The 16,544-nt window shown below is 40.6% G+C and overlaps 1 protein-coding gene across 1 annotated transcript in view; it reads right to left on the reverse strand.

Annotated features, from left to right (window-relative positions):
• UBASH3A (ubiquitin associated and SH3 domain containing A) overlaps positions 1–16,544 on the reverse strand; it is an 829,542-nt gene that overhangs the window by 193,547 nt on the left and 619,451 nt on the right. Inside the window, exon 10 of the mRNA XM_044072932.1 lies at positions 10,685–10,777. Coding sequence (XP_043928867.1) covers positions 10,685–10,777 — 93 coding nt within the window. The remainder of the gene's footprint in view (positions 1–10,684; positions 10,778–16,544) is intronic.

Raw genomic sequence — 16,544 nt, forward strand, 5'->3', positions numbered from 1 at the left:
TATTCCACCATTGCCATCAATTAATATGTGACACCAGTGCACTGGCCCAGTAATCAAGGAGCCTCAGTCCTCACCACTAGCACCAGTGAAGGGTGTGCACATTGGGAAGGATAACAAGTACAAACACATTAAAGTACAATTTCCCTTATGAGCACGCAGAGATCACAGTCAGTCAGGGACTGGTTTCTCCATTTCTCTCCAGATCTCCAATAGGACTCCCCCTGGCACAGCTACAGAGTGGAGTCCTTAGCCAGGGTTCCAAGCCAAGACCTCCCAGCACTTCCTCTGTCCAACCACTGCTTTGTGTCCCTGTACAAGTAGCTGACACACATGCACACTTTGAGATATGATTTATATACAAACACACAGACACTCCTGAGTAAGGCTGGCACAGGTTCACTAGGTATGTCCCTTCTGCCCAGGCTATAAGGTAGTAATCCACTGCCACCAGAACCCCTACTTATCAGCTACTATCAGGCCCTTCTCAAAGGGAGACCACTTTCGCTGTGTAATAATACTGTTATCCAATTAGTAATTGTGACCAGAAATTTTAAGGCTATTGGAATGCCTTAGTACAGTATTACTAAATACATGCAAGTACTCTAGAGCTTAAATTATCTCTACACAAAACAGCCACAAGACAAATCTTCTCAATTCAACACAGTACTAGTCAAGAGTTCAGACCCAGGAGCTTTAAAACAAGACTGTAGGATAGTCTGACATAACTATAGAAAACATCTACTCTATTTTCTATCTATTTCTAAGAGAAATACTAAAGTCTAAGATCCTACTTACAGACAGAGCAAGCAAGTGCTGGTGATATCAGTTCTGAAGACAAATGCAAAATGCTATCTCTTTTTCTCTGAGATCTCTTAAATTGATAACACATCACTGCTGACTCGTTTTAGATTACATCATTCTTGACACTTCTCTTGTTCCCAGGCTACCAGAAACTCTAAATTTACATTTCTTAGTAAGCTTGCACCTGGTCAGGAAGCCACAGCAATAAAAGACATTATACATGTAAAATCCAGCAATTAACTCTTGTCCTAAGATACTAGAAATCATTCCTTCATCCAGACATCCTGTCTCCAAGCTTTGAGATCAAACAGTCATACAATGTTTTACATTATCAACTTTCTTCCAGCAGAGTGCACTGTGGTTACATTTTTGAAGTTCAGAACATATAACACAGTTTTTCTTACATTTAGTTTTCTTACATTTGTAAAATAGCCTGTGGATTATATTAATATTTACAATGACATAGAATTATGTACAAAATTCTATCTAGCTGGGCTGGTAGTCTTTCAGTTTTTAAAAACCCCTATTCAAATTATGGCTTGCTACAAGCCCCCAAATTTGACTCAAGATCCCCACTCTGCCTATTTAGACCTCTTCAAATCTATCAAGATTCAATCCTATACCCTGATCCTGGGCGACTTTAACTACACAAACATAGATTGGAAGAACTACTCATGCCAGAACACAAATGCCCAGAGATTCCTTGATTTTGTCAATGCAAATGCCTTGGAACAGCTAGTCGATACCCCCAAAAGAGGTGATAATATCTTGGACTTAGTAATAACCAAGATGAGTAAGCACTGCAGCATATCTACAGTATCATCCTCCCTTGTAAGATCTGACCATAAAATGGTCACTTTCAAAGTTGCCATCTTCCCCAGCCCCCCACCCCCTCTAGCTAGGATCAGACATAAAACCTTCTCCTAAGCTGATTATAGCCTCATGAGGGATGGTATAAACAGCTTCACATCCCCCTTCCCCTCTGTAGGAACTGACACCAATGTCCAAATCTACACCAAGGTACTATATGAGCATTTATATAGATGGATGGAATCAGGGATACCCAACAGGATGAACTCACAATCTGCAAGGAAGACCAAACTTGTCTGGTGGACATCTGCAATAAATAAACTCTATAACAAAAGGAAAACATTTCTGATGAGGACCAAGAAGGAGAAAGTGCCCAATAGGAAGCAATCTCTCCTTAACCTGAACAAGCAATAAGAGCACTAGTGAAATCCTCCAAAGCAAACTTTGAATCCAAATTGGCCACATAAGGCTTTCTTCAGATATGTCCACAGTCTGAAAGGTAGCTCCCACATCTGCTCACAACTGGTGGTTAAGGATAACACATACAAAAATGCTGTAGATATAGACAGCTTGCTGGCTGACAGATTTAGCAAAAACTTCACCCCACTGTCCCCCCATCAGTAAACCAGGACATCCCCAGTATCTGCTTTCCTCCCCTTATCTCTAAGGAACAGGTCATCACTGCCCTCTCAAAGGCAAACAATACAGCCTCCATTGGACCCGATCATATCCCAGGTTGCATCCTACATAAACTTAGGCAGGAACTTGCACCATTAGGCGCCTTATTCAACCAAAGCCTGACTACCGGCTTTACCCCAGCTGAGTGGAGGACAGTCACTGTCATCCCTTTGCACAAAGGTGGCGCTCCAATCTGGGAAATTATAGATTCATCAGCTTAACTAGCCTGATCTGCAAGGCTATGGAATGAATTATCATGGACCTCATTAACAAGAACATTGGCAGCCTCCAAACACTCGATCCCACACAGTTTGGCTTTGTCAGGGAGTAGTCATAGCTGTTAAATTTGGTCGTCTTCTTTGAGACAGTCGCCAAAGCTATAGACAAGGGAAAGACAGTGCACACTACCTACCTTGACATGGCCAAAGCCTCTGACACTATTCCTCACTCAAGCATAATAGATAAACTCTCTCAACCAGACATCAATCCATATGTTACCAGATGAGTAGCAAACTGTCTCACTGATAGAACCCACCTAGTCAAAATAGGGGGAGCCGCCTCAAGTAGTAGACCCATAATGAGTGGAGTACCCCAGGGAACAGTCTTGGGACCTCTGTTATTTGGGATATACTTTTCTGAGGTGCAGGCCAAAACCAATGGGCTATGATAGATCAAGTTTACAGATGACTGCAAGTTGGGTGTTGTTATCATTTCCCCTTACAATGTGGACTTCCTCCAAGAGGGCCCTACCAAGCAAATGACTGGTGCCAGAAACATGGTCTCAAGCTGAATACCAAAAAATACATCACCATCCCCTTTGGGGAGAATGACATCCCCATAAATTATCACATTAATAACAACATCCTAAGGACGCAATCAGTCATGAGGGATTTGGGCATCCAGGTTGATAACCTGACTTTTGACCACCATGTTGCTTCCATTGTACAGAAAGCTTTCTACATAGCCCTCCTTATAAGTAAGGGTATCTCATCCAGGGACAAAGAGGTCATAATATCCCTGTATTCTTCTGTTATAAAGCCCATTACTGAGTACACTACCACTTTCAGCATGCACCTCACAAAGCACATGCAGCAGCTAGAGAGACCACAGAGATTCCTCACCAGTAGAATCATTCATCATCAGCCCCATTTTTTTCCCATTTTTTCTACATGGGGTCAGGGTATCGTGTTAACTGTCGCCAACTCTCTCAATTCAATGCCTGACTGTCACAGATCTTCTTTCACACAATCCATCCACCTCTTTGCTGGATGTCCTCACTTCCTCTTGCCTTCTTCCTGTCTGTTCCAAATCTTCCTCACCAGATTGTCTTCTGATTTTCTACACATGTGCCCAGACCACCATAATCTGTTCTCTTTGATCTTTTCTGCAATTGGAGCTACTTTGGCTTCTGCTCCTATCCTCATTTCTTCATCTGTCCCACAGTGTGCATCTTATCACCTTTCTCAGGCACTTCATTTACATCACCTCTAGCTTCTTCAACTTCTGCGTTTACTGCCCTGGTTTCTGTACCATACAGTAGTACTGGTCACACCACTGTCTTGTACACCTTACTTTTCAGCTTCTTTGGCATTCTTCTGTCACAGACTACATGTGATACTCTATGCCAGTTGGCTGCAACTCCTCTGATTCTGGCTTTGACCTCTTCATTCAGACTAGCCTTCTCCTCAACTACTCCTCCCAGATACTTGAAGCAGTTTACCTGTTCCACTATCTTCTCTTCTATCTCTATTTTTAGCTTCTTCTGATTTCTCCAATTTGCTGCCATTACCACAGTGTTATCTGTGCTTAGTTTCATCCCATGTGCCTTCAGATTTGCATTCCATTCTCCTATCCTTTGCTGAAGTTGTAGCACAGAGTCTGCCTGTACTGCCACATCATCTGCATACAGCAGCTTTGTTCATCCATCCCCTCCAATCTGTTTGCTAATGAAGTCCATTACCAGTATGAACAGTAGTGGGGCTCATAGTTGAACCCTGATGTACACCTACCCAGAACCCCTCTGTGAGGCTGAACACTGTTCTTACTTGAGTCATTGGGTCCTTGTACATTGCCTGCATTAATTCTACCAATGTTTCTGGGACTTCAAACCACCACAGTACTGCCCAGATCAGCTTTCTTGGGACCTTGTCATATGCTTTCTCCAAGTCTAGGAATGCCCAGTTGGACACTGTCCTCATCTCTAGCTTCTTCTCAAGTATCTGTCTCAATGCAAACATCAGATCAGTTGTGCTGCATCCTGATCTGAATCCAAACTGCTCATCTCTCATCTTACATTCTACTACTCTGCATATCCATTTATCAATCACCCTCTCCAGAACTTTCATGCAATGTGATAGGAGTTTGATGCCTCTGTACTGCCCACAGTTGTGGATGTCCCCTTTGTTCTTGTACACTGGCACAAGTATGCTTTTTCTCCAATCATCTGGTATATGCCTTTCTCCCCACACTGCTATTAGTACACTCAGGAGCCATTTCTCCTCTGTCTCACCCAGCATCTTTATCATATCGGATGTGACCTCATCTGAGCCTGCTGCTTCCCTGACTTCATCTTCCTTAGTGCTGTTCTTACTTCTTCTAGGGTGGACTCCTCTTCTTCTCCTATCATCATAGGCTGTTTCTGGGGAAGTACAGCTTCTGTGGGATTTTCTTCATTCAGAAGCTTCTGGAAATACTCCTTCCATCTGCCTTTGATGTCCTCTGGGCTGGTGAGCAGGTTGTTGCTGGCATCCCTTATGAAGTGTGTCTGACTGTCTTCTTTATCTTTCTGTCTTTGCCTTGCAACCTGATATAGTTTCTTTGTGCCCCTTACTGAGCCACTTTCCAGAAGTTGATACAGTGCCTCTGATGCCCTATTCTTTGCTATTGCAACTTCTTTCTTAGCTTCTTTCTTAGCCAACCAGTAGTCCTTCCTTACCTGGTCAGTCTTTTCTGTCTCCCACTTCTTCCTGCACTCCTTTTTCTTTTGATGACTTCCTGGACTTCTGCATTCCACCATCAGCTTTTCTTATGCACCTTATTTCCATACCTGGCTCGGCTACATATCTTTTCTGTAGTCCTAACACATGCTGTTTTTAGGTGCTGCCATTCTTCTTCAACTCCAACTATTTCCTCCTCTTCTTGGGGTGCTAGAGCCCTGAGTAATTCCTTGAACTGTTGTACTTTCTCTCCAGTCAACTTCCTGGTCTTCAGCCTGGTCTCTGTTGACTTTAGAGCCTTCTCTGACCACTGCTTGCAGCTGATTGTGGCAATTAGTGGTTTATGCTGTGGGCCAACTGTTTCACTGGGGATGATTTTGCAATCATGGATTCTGCCCAAGTGCCTTTTCCTTACTAGGAGGAAGTCTACCTGAGTTGCATGTTGACTACTCTTGTATGTGATCTTGTGACTGTCTCTCTTTCTGAACCATGTGTTGGCTACTATCAAGCCATTTGCCAGACAGAAGTTTAGAATGGCTTCTCCTTCTTTATTCCTGTTGCCCCACCCATGTGGACCCAGGCAGTCCTCATATCCTGATCTGTCTGTCCCGATATGTGCATTCAAGTCACCCATTATCAACACCAATTCATGTTGTCCTGCTTTATCTAATAGGTCCTGCAACTGCTGTCTGAATGCACTCTTTTCCTCACTATCACAACCCTGCTGAGGGGCATAGGCTGAGATTATGAATACTGCCTTGTCATTACACTGAAGTCTGACTGCTATAAATCTGTCATTAATTCTGATGATATCCCTTACTGCCCTCTGAAGCTGCTCTCTCACCAGAATTCCTACACCATTTCTAGCCTGCCCTCGTCCTGAGTAGTAGACTCTGGATCTCAAGCCAAGTGGCTTTTCTGCGCTGCCTTTCCATCTTGTCTCCTGGATACATAGGATGTCCAACTTCCTCCGTATCATCATGTCATCCACTTCCAAGCTGCGTCCTGTCAGTGAACCTACATTAAGCGTAGCAATTCTCAGTTCATGTTTGGCAGGATGGTTGGTTTTATGTCCAGTTTTCACTCAACAGAGCTATCCCAAGCAACCTAAGCTGGACAACTAGACACCAGCCAGCCAGTAGCTTATTGACCCAGAGCTGCTGGGCTTTATGGTGGGCACACACTGGCCAATACTGTCACATATACCCCTCCCACCATTAGCACAGGTCCTTGGCATGGGTCAGAGTAGGCCAGGTCCTCAACCCACTTATTACTAGTAACTACCCATGCCCTTTTTTGGCGACATTAGTCAACATGACCGAATCACCTAGAGCCGAGCCATATTTTACATCATTGAGTGGCTAGCCCTGCCATGGCACGCAATCTGTTATCCATGTTCTCCTATCTTGAGGATATTGCACACCACAGTAGATGCCCAAAGTGGTTGGTCTCTTCAACTCTTCCCCCTATAGGGCACCATGTAGAGTCTGTGCTACTGCCCACAGCTCCATTCATTGGTGAGGTTTGAGATGGAAACACTCAGTATGTTTTTTTTTTTTTTTTTTTTTTTTTTTTTTTAGGACATGGGAGAAACCCCACAGAGACACAGGAAGAACATGCAAGCTCCAAACAGGCATTGGTCGGAGGTCAGGATCGAACCTTGTACCTTGTGCATGGGAAGTGAAGACCTTAACCACCAGGAGAATCCAGAGCCTCAAACATCTATCCTACATTGACAGGCTAAAAGCCCTGTCCCTCTACTCAGTTTCATACAGACTCCTCAGAGGTGACCTCTGTCTGGCATACAAAGCAAACTCAGACATTTCCTTGATGGGACTGCTGCATATCTGCAAGTCAAGCTCCACTCAAGTAACCCACATGCATGACCTCAACCTGTTCTGTGACATTAATAGAAATTGTTGGCGGGACAGATTTGTGTCCCAGAGACTCCCTCTCCACATCAAGCAGAGTACCTCATTATCCCTTTTTAAGTGCAACCTGGATAACTGGATGAGAAACAGAAAATACACCCCTGGGATCCCACCTGTATCCCTGCTGGACTGGGGCATCGGGTGCTGACTTGGCTAAACTGTTGGCTAGGCTTATAAGGGCTTCATAGCCAATATACTAGCAACTTCCTGTGATCCTAAATATATATTAGGGATGGTATATCTTTGACATACTGAGGAAAGGACTGAATTGTAATGCAGTGATGCCATGTTATAAGGTAGAGCAGCACTAGGCTGGATCAGTGGGTGATTTACAGAAGCAATGTGGCAGATACTGCCACCAAGACAGCTTAGTGCAACACAGATCTTGTGTGTTCATACATGAAAAAAAGATCTGCATAGCTGCCACTGCAGATAGTGTATCGCAGGTCAGCACAGCAAAGTGCAAACCCAGTCCATCAAAGAGACAGGGAGGGAAGAGGGAGATAAGAGAAGAGGGAGAAAAGCAAGCAGAGAAAAGCACAAAAGTATCCGTAAGGTATGAAATGTGGTGGGAAGGGCAATTTTTTGTGGGGTAGACAGACCCATTTTCAGCGTATAAAAAAGTATGGTTGGTAGTGTAGGTAGAGAAAAATGGTTATCAAAAGGATAGAGAAATAGATAGTAGCAGGGGTAGATAAATACATATAAAACACAGTTACAAACAGCTAGGGATAGTGTGCACATAAAAGTTGGGGACAACAGTGTATGGACTTACGACAGAGGATAAATGGTTGGCAATGGAGTGAGTTGGAAAAAGATCAAAGTATGGAGAATGACACAATAGGGTGAAGAAAGTGGAGAGCCATAAAGCCAGGCTAGATAGGAGGTTTACATCCAGCTACCAGTCCCTCTGAAATAGATGTCACAGACAGGCTGCTCTTCTGGTAACCTAATGTTCATGGACTGCCAGTTGCATGACTCAACAAACCACATGGATAGATATGCTATGGTACTGAGGTGGGCATCCAGTTGTCAGCACACCTCCTAAGACACCAGCCTCAGCAAATGATGAAAGGAAATGTTGAGAAGCTCCTGAACCACTGTCAAAAGAGGTGCATCTGCCCTCTAGTGAGAAATGGCCATGAAGGCCACTAGTAATCCCTCCTGGTCAACTTCAGTAAGGTGACAGCCACCACCCCTGAGAAACAGACTTGGCAACCACTGATGATAAAGCACCTGAAGCATTGGCCAGTGCAGTCCAAGACAATCACTGTTGCTCCACACCCTCCACCACAAGTAGACATGCAGAAAGATGAGGGGAAAAAAAAGACTGTATTAGTACAAACATATGGGACACATGCAGTACCACAAATGGCATTTGAACCCTGCAGCCTGAAGAGTCACCATTATTTCCTACAATATCCTTTCATGCTGAGCTCTCACTTCTTGGTCATTGAAAAATAAAATATCGAATGTCTCATTACACCTGGTGTACCAAGTAATAGAAAAAAGAGGTAAATTTTAAAAAATGCTTAAGTCTGTCTCTCTGTCCCTAACTTTTGCCTGACACTGATGAAGTAGGTCAGAGTGGTGCTACTACAGGTTGCTGTTGTGAGCGCTGGCACTGCTCACCAGAACAGGTGATGCCAGTGGCATCATTTTTCTTCCTGGCACCTTCATACAAAACATTAACCTCACATAAGGGGCAATCATACTGCCAAAGCAGGTCATCTGCAAAGTTCCATTGCTGGAATGATGAGAATATCTTGCTGTCTTTGACACACTGTGCTAGAGCTGTGTTGTTTACAGTGACTGAGAAATTCATGTCCACTCACACTGGTTCACTTGAGCAAAATGGTAGCCTGTGTGCATGGATTCACATTTGGATGTCATATGATATGCAATGTAGCTCTGGAACAGGGAACTACCTAGCAATCATAGCATAGTGCTATAGTACTACAGTTCCACACCAATTGCTTACACAAGCATATTGATTACATGTGTCTCAAGAGTTGTACTGAGCCCGGCTAGTGCCAGATGGGGTGAGTAGTGCACTACATTCTAGCTGTGATTCAGAGACTGCAGTGTTAGATTGCCTCACAGCCATACTACAAGGCCTTTACTCAACATTTCAATATAATGCACAGATGCCATTTTGCATGAGAAAACCTGCAGCCAAAAATGTGTGGAATATAGGACTTTACCTAGTGAGTCTGTACATTCTGCGGTGGTACAGCGGTAGCGTTGTTACCTCACAGCAAGTGACTCTCCTGTTCGATTCTTGGCTTGGCTTTTGGAGTGCCTTCTGTGTGGAGTCTGCATGTCTTCCCTGCGGTTAGGTAGCATTCGAAAGACATGCGTGCGTAAATGGGTGTGCCTTCGTTGAAGGTTGGGTGTCAAGCTGGAATCTACTGCCAATCATTAGCGGACCGGAGTTCTGCTGTGGCAACCCCTTATTGGGAAAAAGCCGAAAGACAAACAACAAACAGCAACCTAGTGAGTCTGTAGAAGTGGATATAAAAACTTTGAAGGAGGAAAACCAAGCTCATAATATACTCCAGAAATGTAATTAACACCTATGAATGATGACAGTAACACTAAGATGAATACCATGGGATATGTGTGAGAGGAAATACAGCACTGTCATGTCCAGTTATAATGATAAGGCACACCCATGGTCATTTGGCACCTAGGGAAAGACAAAGCATGAGGGGCATGATGACTTCACTAAGTAAAAGTATGTATGGTATTGTTTTGTATTGTAAGGAGTGGTGTAGCAGGGTGACCGTAGTACTACATGGAGACAAATGCAGATGCAGAAAGGGGTGTAGGGAACCCCCCACTGGGTGATGTCATCCCTGACTCCCTACAACCTATCAAAGTGGCTACTGAATTCATCTTCCATGACTCAACCTCATATTACAATGTTGCAATCTCCTGTCACTGTATACACCAACCACCTGCACAAGTAATGAAGGCTGTGATCTTCCCACACATTAACCAGCACTGGTATAGTTATGTCTGATGCACAGCATTGCATAGTCTGGATGTAATAATGCATACATTTAAATTCTGTGTTATGACCATAGTTGTGGACCAGTTGCTGTCTGTTTGCTAGTGCTGCAATCTTTTCTGTCCACCTCTGCCTTGCATGTGGTACTACTGCTGCTTGTTTGTGTCCAGAATGTACACCCTGCTTTTCCACTTTCTGCTCCTACTCCTGTGATGGGTCTTGCTGGGATGTTTCCCTGCTGTTCTATCTGCTTCTATAGTGCCATATTATGCAACATGTCAGACACTACTGAAATTTTGCAGCCATATATGAATAATAACATGGTGTGATCCTTACCAAGATATAGTATATCACTAAAAGAGCAGTGTACCAGCAAAAGTGCGATAATAATAAACTAAATTTTTCCTTGCAGCTATTTTGAAAGAGCTGAGATGTAATTAAGTATTGCTACATACGATTAGTGTAATAGCAGTATATGAATATGCATTATGATATATTTTTTCTTCCTTTTTTACCTTCCAAAATGTGATGAGCAGTCTCTATGCAGCATAGTGCAGGAGATGAATACACACGACTGAAAACTATTCCTTTTTCTCTCAGTGCTTCACCTGGAACACACAATCAATGCATCATATTTAAAAAATCAACAATGTCTTGTTTTTTGTGACAGTTTTTTTTCTATACAGTATTCAAGTTGTATAATTACAGATGTGTCACAGACATAGATACAGACACACTCAATCACACATGTATACTCACATGTATGTATTCACAAATGTTAATGTCATTCACCTGTGCAGATAGCTACTGAAATCCATCTAGAGAATGTTATGTTTTTTGGAACGTATCTCTGAAAGGTCATGGAATAACAGAATAAATATGGAAATCTTGTACTATTTCAAAATCTATCAATGCCTACCTTATAGCACTGTGGGAAGCTAATACCAGACCTGGAAAACAAATTATAAATATATACATCTATATTGCCACCTGCAAAAATTTAGATTTACTTTAAAATGATTGCTCTTTTTACATTCACTCTTTCAATCTTTCTATATTTCATGAGATATCCATATGTATACATCTATATCTATCAATCTGCAAATACATCTATATCTATACGTATTTTTATATATATATATATATATATATATATATATATATATATATATATATATATATATACAGAAAACAGAAAGCAACACCAAACAGCAATTGCCATAAAATGGAATAGCCATAAATATGTCTTTATTCTAATGTGCAGTGCCAAAAAAAATCATTAAGACAAAAGCTCAGAAGGGTTTCTACAGTGCATAAAACCTCAAAAATTAATGAATCGATGTTTAATACAGATCATGTCACATAAGTCTAAACAGCAAATCTAACAGTGGGTATAGGGCAAATCAAACACAATAAAGTAAAAGAAAAAGATATTGAAAGATATAGCAATTAAAATTCCATGACTTGCTATTTCAGTGCTAACTGCTAATTCAAATGAAAAACTGTGAGAATGATACATACCATATTGGCTCCAGTATATTGTTACAACAGAAATAGATACATTTTCATCTAAATCACATAAACAGCAAGCTCATGGCAAATAACCCTGTGTGGTAGCCAACTAGTAATACAGCAGCATGTGATTCATAGGATCATATGATCATGGAATGTTTAAGACCACTGAGTCTTGTGACCATTATGCCTTGCTTGTTCCCACCCTAGACTGTACCAACCCAAGAATGTCTATGCCAGTCAATCCCAGGGTGAATTTATGAGTACTCATCTAATTATCTAAGTCCATTTTGAAGGAAAATCATGTATAACTCAAATAGGCATTAAAAAGTATATAATTCTAATGTAAATAAAGCATTCACATACACATTGTTAGAGAAATGAAACATTTCTGGAACGTGAAAATCTAGGAATACTGGCTTGAGTGTTGTATTTAACCCAAGAACATGTATAATTACCCAACGTGACAAGACACTTCTGTTCACACTTTGTTAACATCACATGGTCCTTGTTATAAGCTTCACCTGCATTACACAACTAAATTACAGGCTAGTTAATACCATCTGTGATGATGTGAGGTATTGCCAGCTATGCTATGAGAAGAATAGTAGTTGGTCTGTAACATATGCCAGCATAGCTATCTGGAGTTTTGCAAAGAATTATATGTCATTTGTTTATCAAACTGATTTGTACAGGTGCTTGTGTTGAAAATATATTTGTAAAGCTGCTTGTATTAAAAAAATGTATCAGCAGTGGGTCCTGTTGGACAGAAAAAAAGAAATAAACCTATATGTCAGACTGCATTATAACTATTGAAATTAATATCGTAACATAGGATACTGGAAGAGAAGAGGTTAATCTCAGTCTAGCTAACTTTGAAAAATAGTCTGAAATTAAATTACCTGGCAGGCCATAACAAGTGTATCTTACAGTTCTGATTGCAGCAAGAGATAAAATGTTTGTAAAAACAAGGACTAGGAATCCTGCTATATTGTCCTTAGCAGTGAACTAATTGCTACCCTGGAAGGTTAGAAGTGTTGAAATAATTTTATGGCTTCCAGGTGCTATAACACATCTTAGCAAATCCCTACCTGTGTGTATGACAACACATATGTGTGAAATTCTGGTTAATTTTCTTGTAACGGGAGTAGTATGGGAACCAGGAGTCAGATGACCAAATGTATGTGATGTCTTTCTGTAATCCATCCCTGAAATGAAGTTTTATTACTAGATGAGACAGAAGTCTCAGAGCAGTCTGTTTTTGAAACCTGACAAAGAAGGAAGACCACTCACCCACTTCATCTTGGCTTGGTTTAATAAGGAACCAGAGAATACTAATTCTTTAAATCAGTCAGGAAAATATACTGAGATTATTTAAGTACTGTTTTACTGTATCTGTGTGAATTTATTTATTTGTGTTATTTTAATATTTCCTGCAATTAAAGCTCTAGCGTTTATTGTAAATCGATATTTAGTATTTTCATGTTTTTTTATTATTTATTATTAAATATATTTAAACTTTTCATGGTGGAAGGTCTTTTAGAGAATGTTTTAAACTTTGAGAGTACTTATATTTAATTGGTGATACTGTGGCCACTCCCGGAAGCCTTACTGCACTGGTCAAACACTACCATTTGTATTATTATTATTAATTTCACTCAGTATAATTGGGTACCCTTGCAAAAGCCTTAGAGTAGCTCGCTTTGGAGTGTCCTGGTGGCAGTATCTACCTCATAGTCTGGGCAGAAGGGCATAGCTAGTAAATCTGTGACAGCTTTTCCCAGGTGTGTGTGTGTGTGTGTGTGTGTGTGTGTGTGTGTGTGCATGCGTGTCACGTATGTGTGTGTGTGTGTGTGTGTGTGTGTGTGTGTGTGTGTGTGTGTGTGTGTGTGTGCAAATCAAATCTCAGTGAGTGTGTATGTCAGCTGCTTGGACCAGGGGCACAGAGCACTGGTTTCACAGAGAGGGGGGGTGGAGGACATGGCATGGGAAACTCGACTGAGAACCACCTCTATAGCTGTTCCAGCCAGAAGGCTTACTGGGGGCCTGGAGAGAGAAGGAGGGAAGCCCAGATCCCAGACTGAGTGTGTTTCCTATGTGCTCTTAAAGGAAATTGTGTTGGTGCAGAGAGCTGCATCTGGAAATACAGTGCGCACCGATCTTTGTTCCAATGTTGTTACATTTAGAAACATAAAAATCTTAAGATTATAGATGAAAATGAAAAAAAAGTGTGAGAATTGTATATACCATATGAAACAAAAGATGCCTGACCAAATGCTGGAACCTGAAAATATAGGAATGCTGACTAGACTATTTTGTTTAACCCAGAAGCATATAAAATCACCAGAGTAATAAACTACTTTTATTCACATTAAGTTAGCACCATCTGGTACATAGCCTTGCTAGGGACTAAACCTTCATGAGTGTTCCCTTGCGGAACTTGATTTTTTTTTTTTATTCCAAGATTTTCACATCCTAGAATATACACAAAACCTTTGCAATAATGAAACGTATGGCATATATCAGTTAGTGGATAATTTACTTAATAACGTGCCTTTGGGGCCCTTTATGTTGACCAGACTTCCTGCTCTAAGTGTAAGTGATCTCTGTTCTTTGGATAAACAGAAAGTAAAATATAAAACTACTAGCTTTACCTTTATTGCTATAGATAAATACAATTGCGCTATTCCTAACAAGCATGAAAAGGAAAACCTTTTAAATGAAAGGAACAAATGTGAATTGCTAATGTATGCATTTTATATACCACTAGGTCATATTCAGATTTCTACTTAACTGCCCAATACTTTCCTTTATTCTTCCTACAAAGTGAATGTTTATGTTTTACTGAGATTTGAATTTCATGCTGCTGTGCTACAAATCAATCACTAGTTGATGTTGCTTGATCTGTATTTGTTGTCTAGTATAGATGTAGCTGAAGAATTGTTTATGCTTTGACAATATATTTTATTTCATATCACTTCTCCATTTTGAATTTATATTATACTCTTAACTTCACTCAGCATTCCACTGTTTTCAGGTTTCAATTGTGAATATTTCCTTTATACCTGAATTTGTTGCTTTTGTTTTATCAGTTGGTCGCCAAATGGTTTTAATAAAAGTGAGTTAAAGTTGTTTGTCAATGTGTGTGTCTTCTAGGTATATCTCTCAACCTCAAAAACTAGAAAAATCTGGACAACTGCTCCTGAAAAGTAGGTTCATTCAGCCCAAAAATGCAGGCAGCTCATTGGCATACAATTTGCATATATAATGGCACAGAGCACTGGTTTCACAGAGAGGGTGGTGGAGGACATGGCCTGGGTAACTCGACTGAGGAACAACTCTATAGCTGTACCAGTCAGGAGTCTTATTGGGGAACTGGAGAGAGAATGAGGGAAGCCCAGACCCCAGACTGAGTGTGTTCCCTATGTGCTCTTAAGGGAAATTGTGTTGGTGCAGAGAGCTGCATCTGGAAATACTGTGTGCACCTATCTTTGTTCCAAGTGAACATCCCTCACCAGTGTCAGTGGTGAGGATTCAGGCTCCTTGATTACTGGCCCAGAGAGAGGACATCACCGCATCATGTGGTGATCATCTAGTCAAATAGTAGCATGAAATTCAAGTATGAAAAACATTTACATTTGAAACATAAAAATCTTAAGATTACAGATGAAAATGAAAAAAAAGTGTGAGAATTGTATATACCATATGAAACAAAAGATTTATTTATTTATTTTATTTTACATTTGTTGACCGGGCTAGTCTAGCTGGACATATATCCGTTTACAGTAGAGGCCCGGGGAGAAAAGCTCCAGTACAGATAAAATTACAGTGATTTGTAACAAATAAAAACATTTATAACAATAATAAAAAAGATTTTTTTCTACATAGAATTATAAATGGTACAAGAGAGGATAGCAATAACATTTGAAAACTAGTAAGTCATGTTCTACAAGAGAGGATAGCAAAAACATTTAAAAACGTATAAGTCATGTTCTACAAAAAAATAATGAGAACTAAATACTAAGGATAAAATAATCTAAGGCATACCTTAAGATTCAACTCTCATCTCCAGAAGGCATCAGGTAGGGGCTTAGTAAGGGGACAGGAAAAAAAAAATTAGGTGTATTGAGAATTACTTTCAGTCGGGATTGGTACAGGGACATAGCCAATGTGAAGTAAGATGTTCTTTGACTTGTCTTTTGAACAGAGAGGGAGACTCTAGAGTAGTTATATTTTGAGGGAGTTGATTCCAGAGTTTACCTATGGAATTTGAAAATAATGCATCCCCAGCTTTATTATATGATTTAGTTATGGATACTAGGAACTTATTTGCAGAACGAAGTGTGGTTAGGTTCTTGTATGGAGAAATAAGGTTTGCCAGGCTCGGAGTATTATCAGGGAAATGAAGAGTTTTATGAATGATAAGTAATTGTTGGTACAATAGGTGGTTATTTAGTTCTAGCCAGTTTAGTTGTTTGAGGTTGTGACAGTGGTGAGTTCTAAGGGGAGTAGCATTAATGAGTCTAGCTATACTGTTGTAGCAGGTAGAGAGTTTGTTGATGTTATTTTTAGATAGTGTGGTAAATATAGCTGAAGCATAAAAAAGGGTGGAAAGCAGGTGGGTCTGTGCAATGGTTTTTCTAGCTGCTGGGTTAAGGAAGGGTTTAATTCTATAGAGTGTCCCAAGATGCTGCTACAGCAGGAACAAATGTTAATCAATAACCGTAGTAGCCATGGCAAATGACCCCATCTGGAAGCCAGCTGGTAACAGTAACGTATGGGATACAAATGTAAGCAAAACATTTACATACATGTTTTTATTAATTTATTTTTATTTTTTTTCCTTTACTGACCAGGTTAGTT

This window comes from Protopterus annectens, chromosome 5.part1 (assembly GCF_019279795.1).
Source record: "Protopterus annectens isolate FY-2018-M chromosome 5.part1, PAN1.0, whole genome shotgun sequence".
Lineage (NCBI taxonomy): Eukaryota > Metazoa > Chordata > Ceratodontiformes > Protopteridae > Protopterus > Protopterus annectens.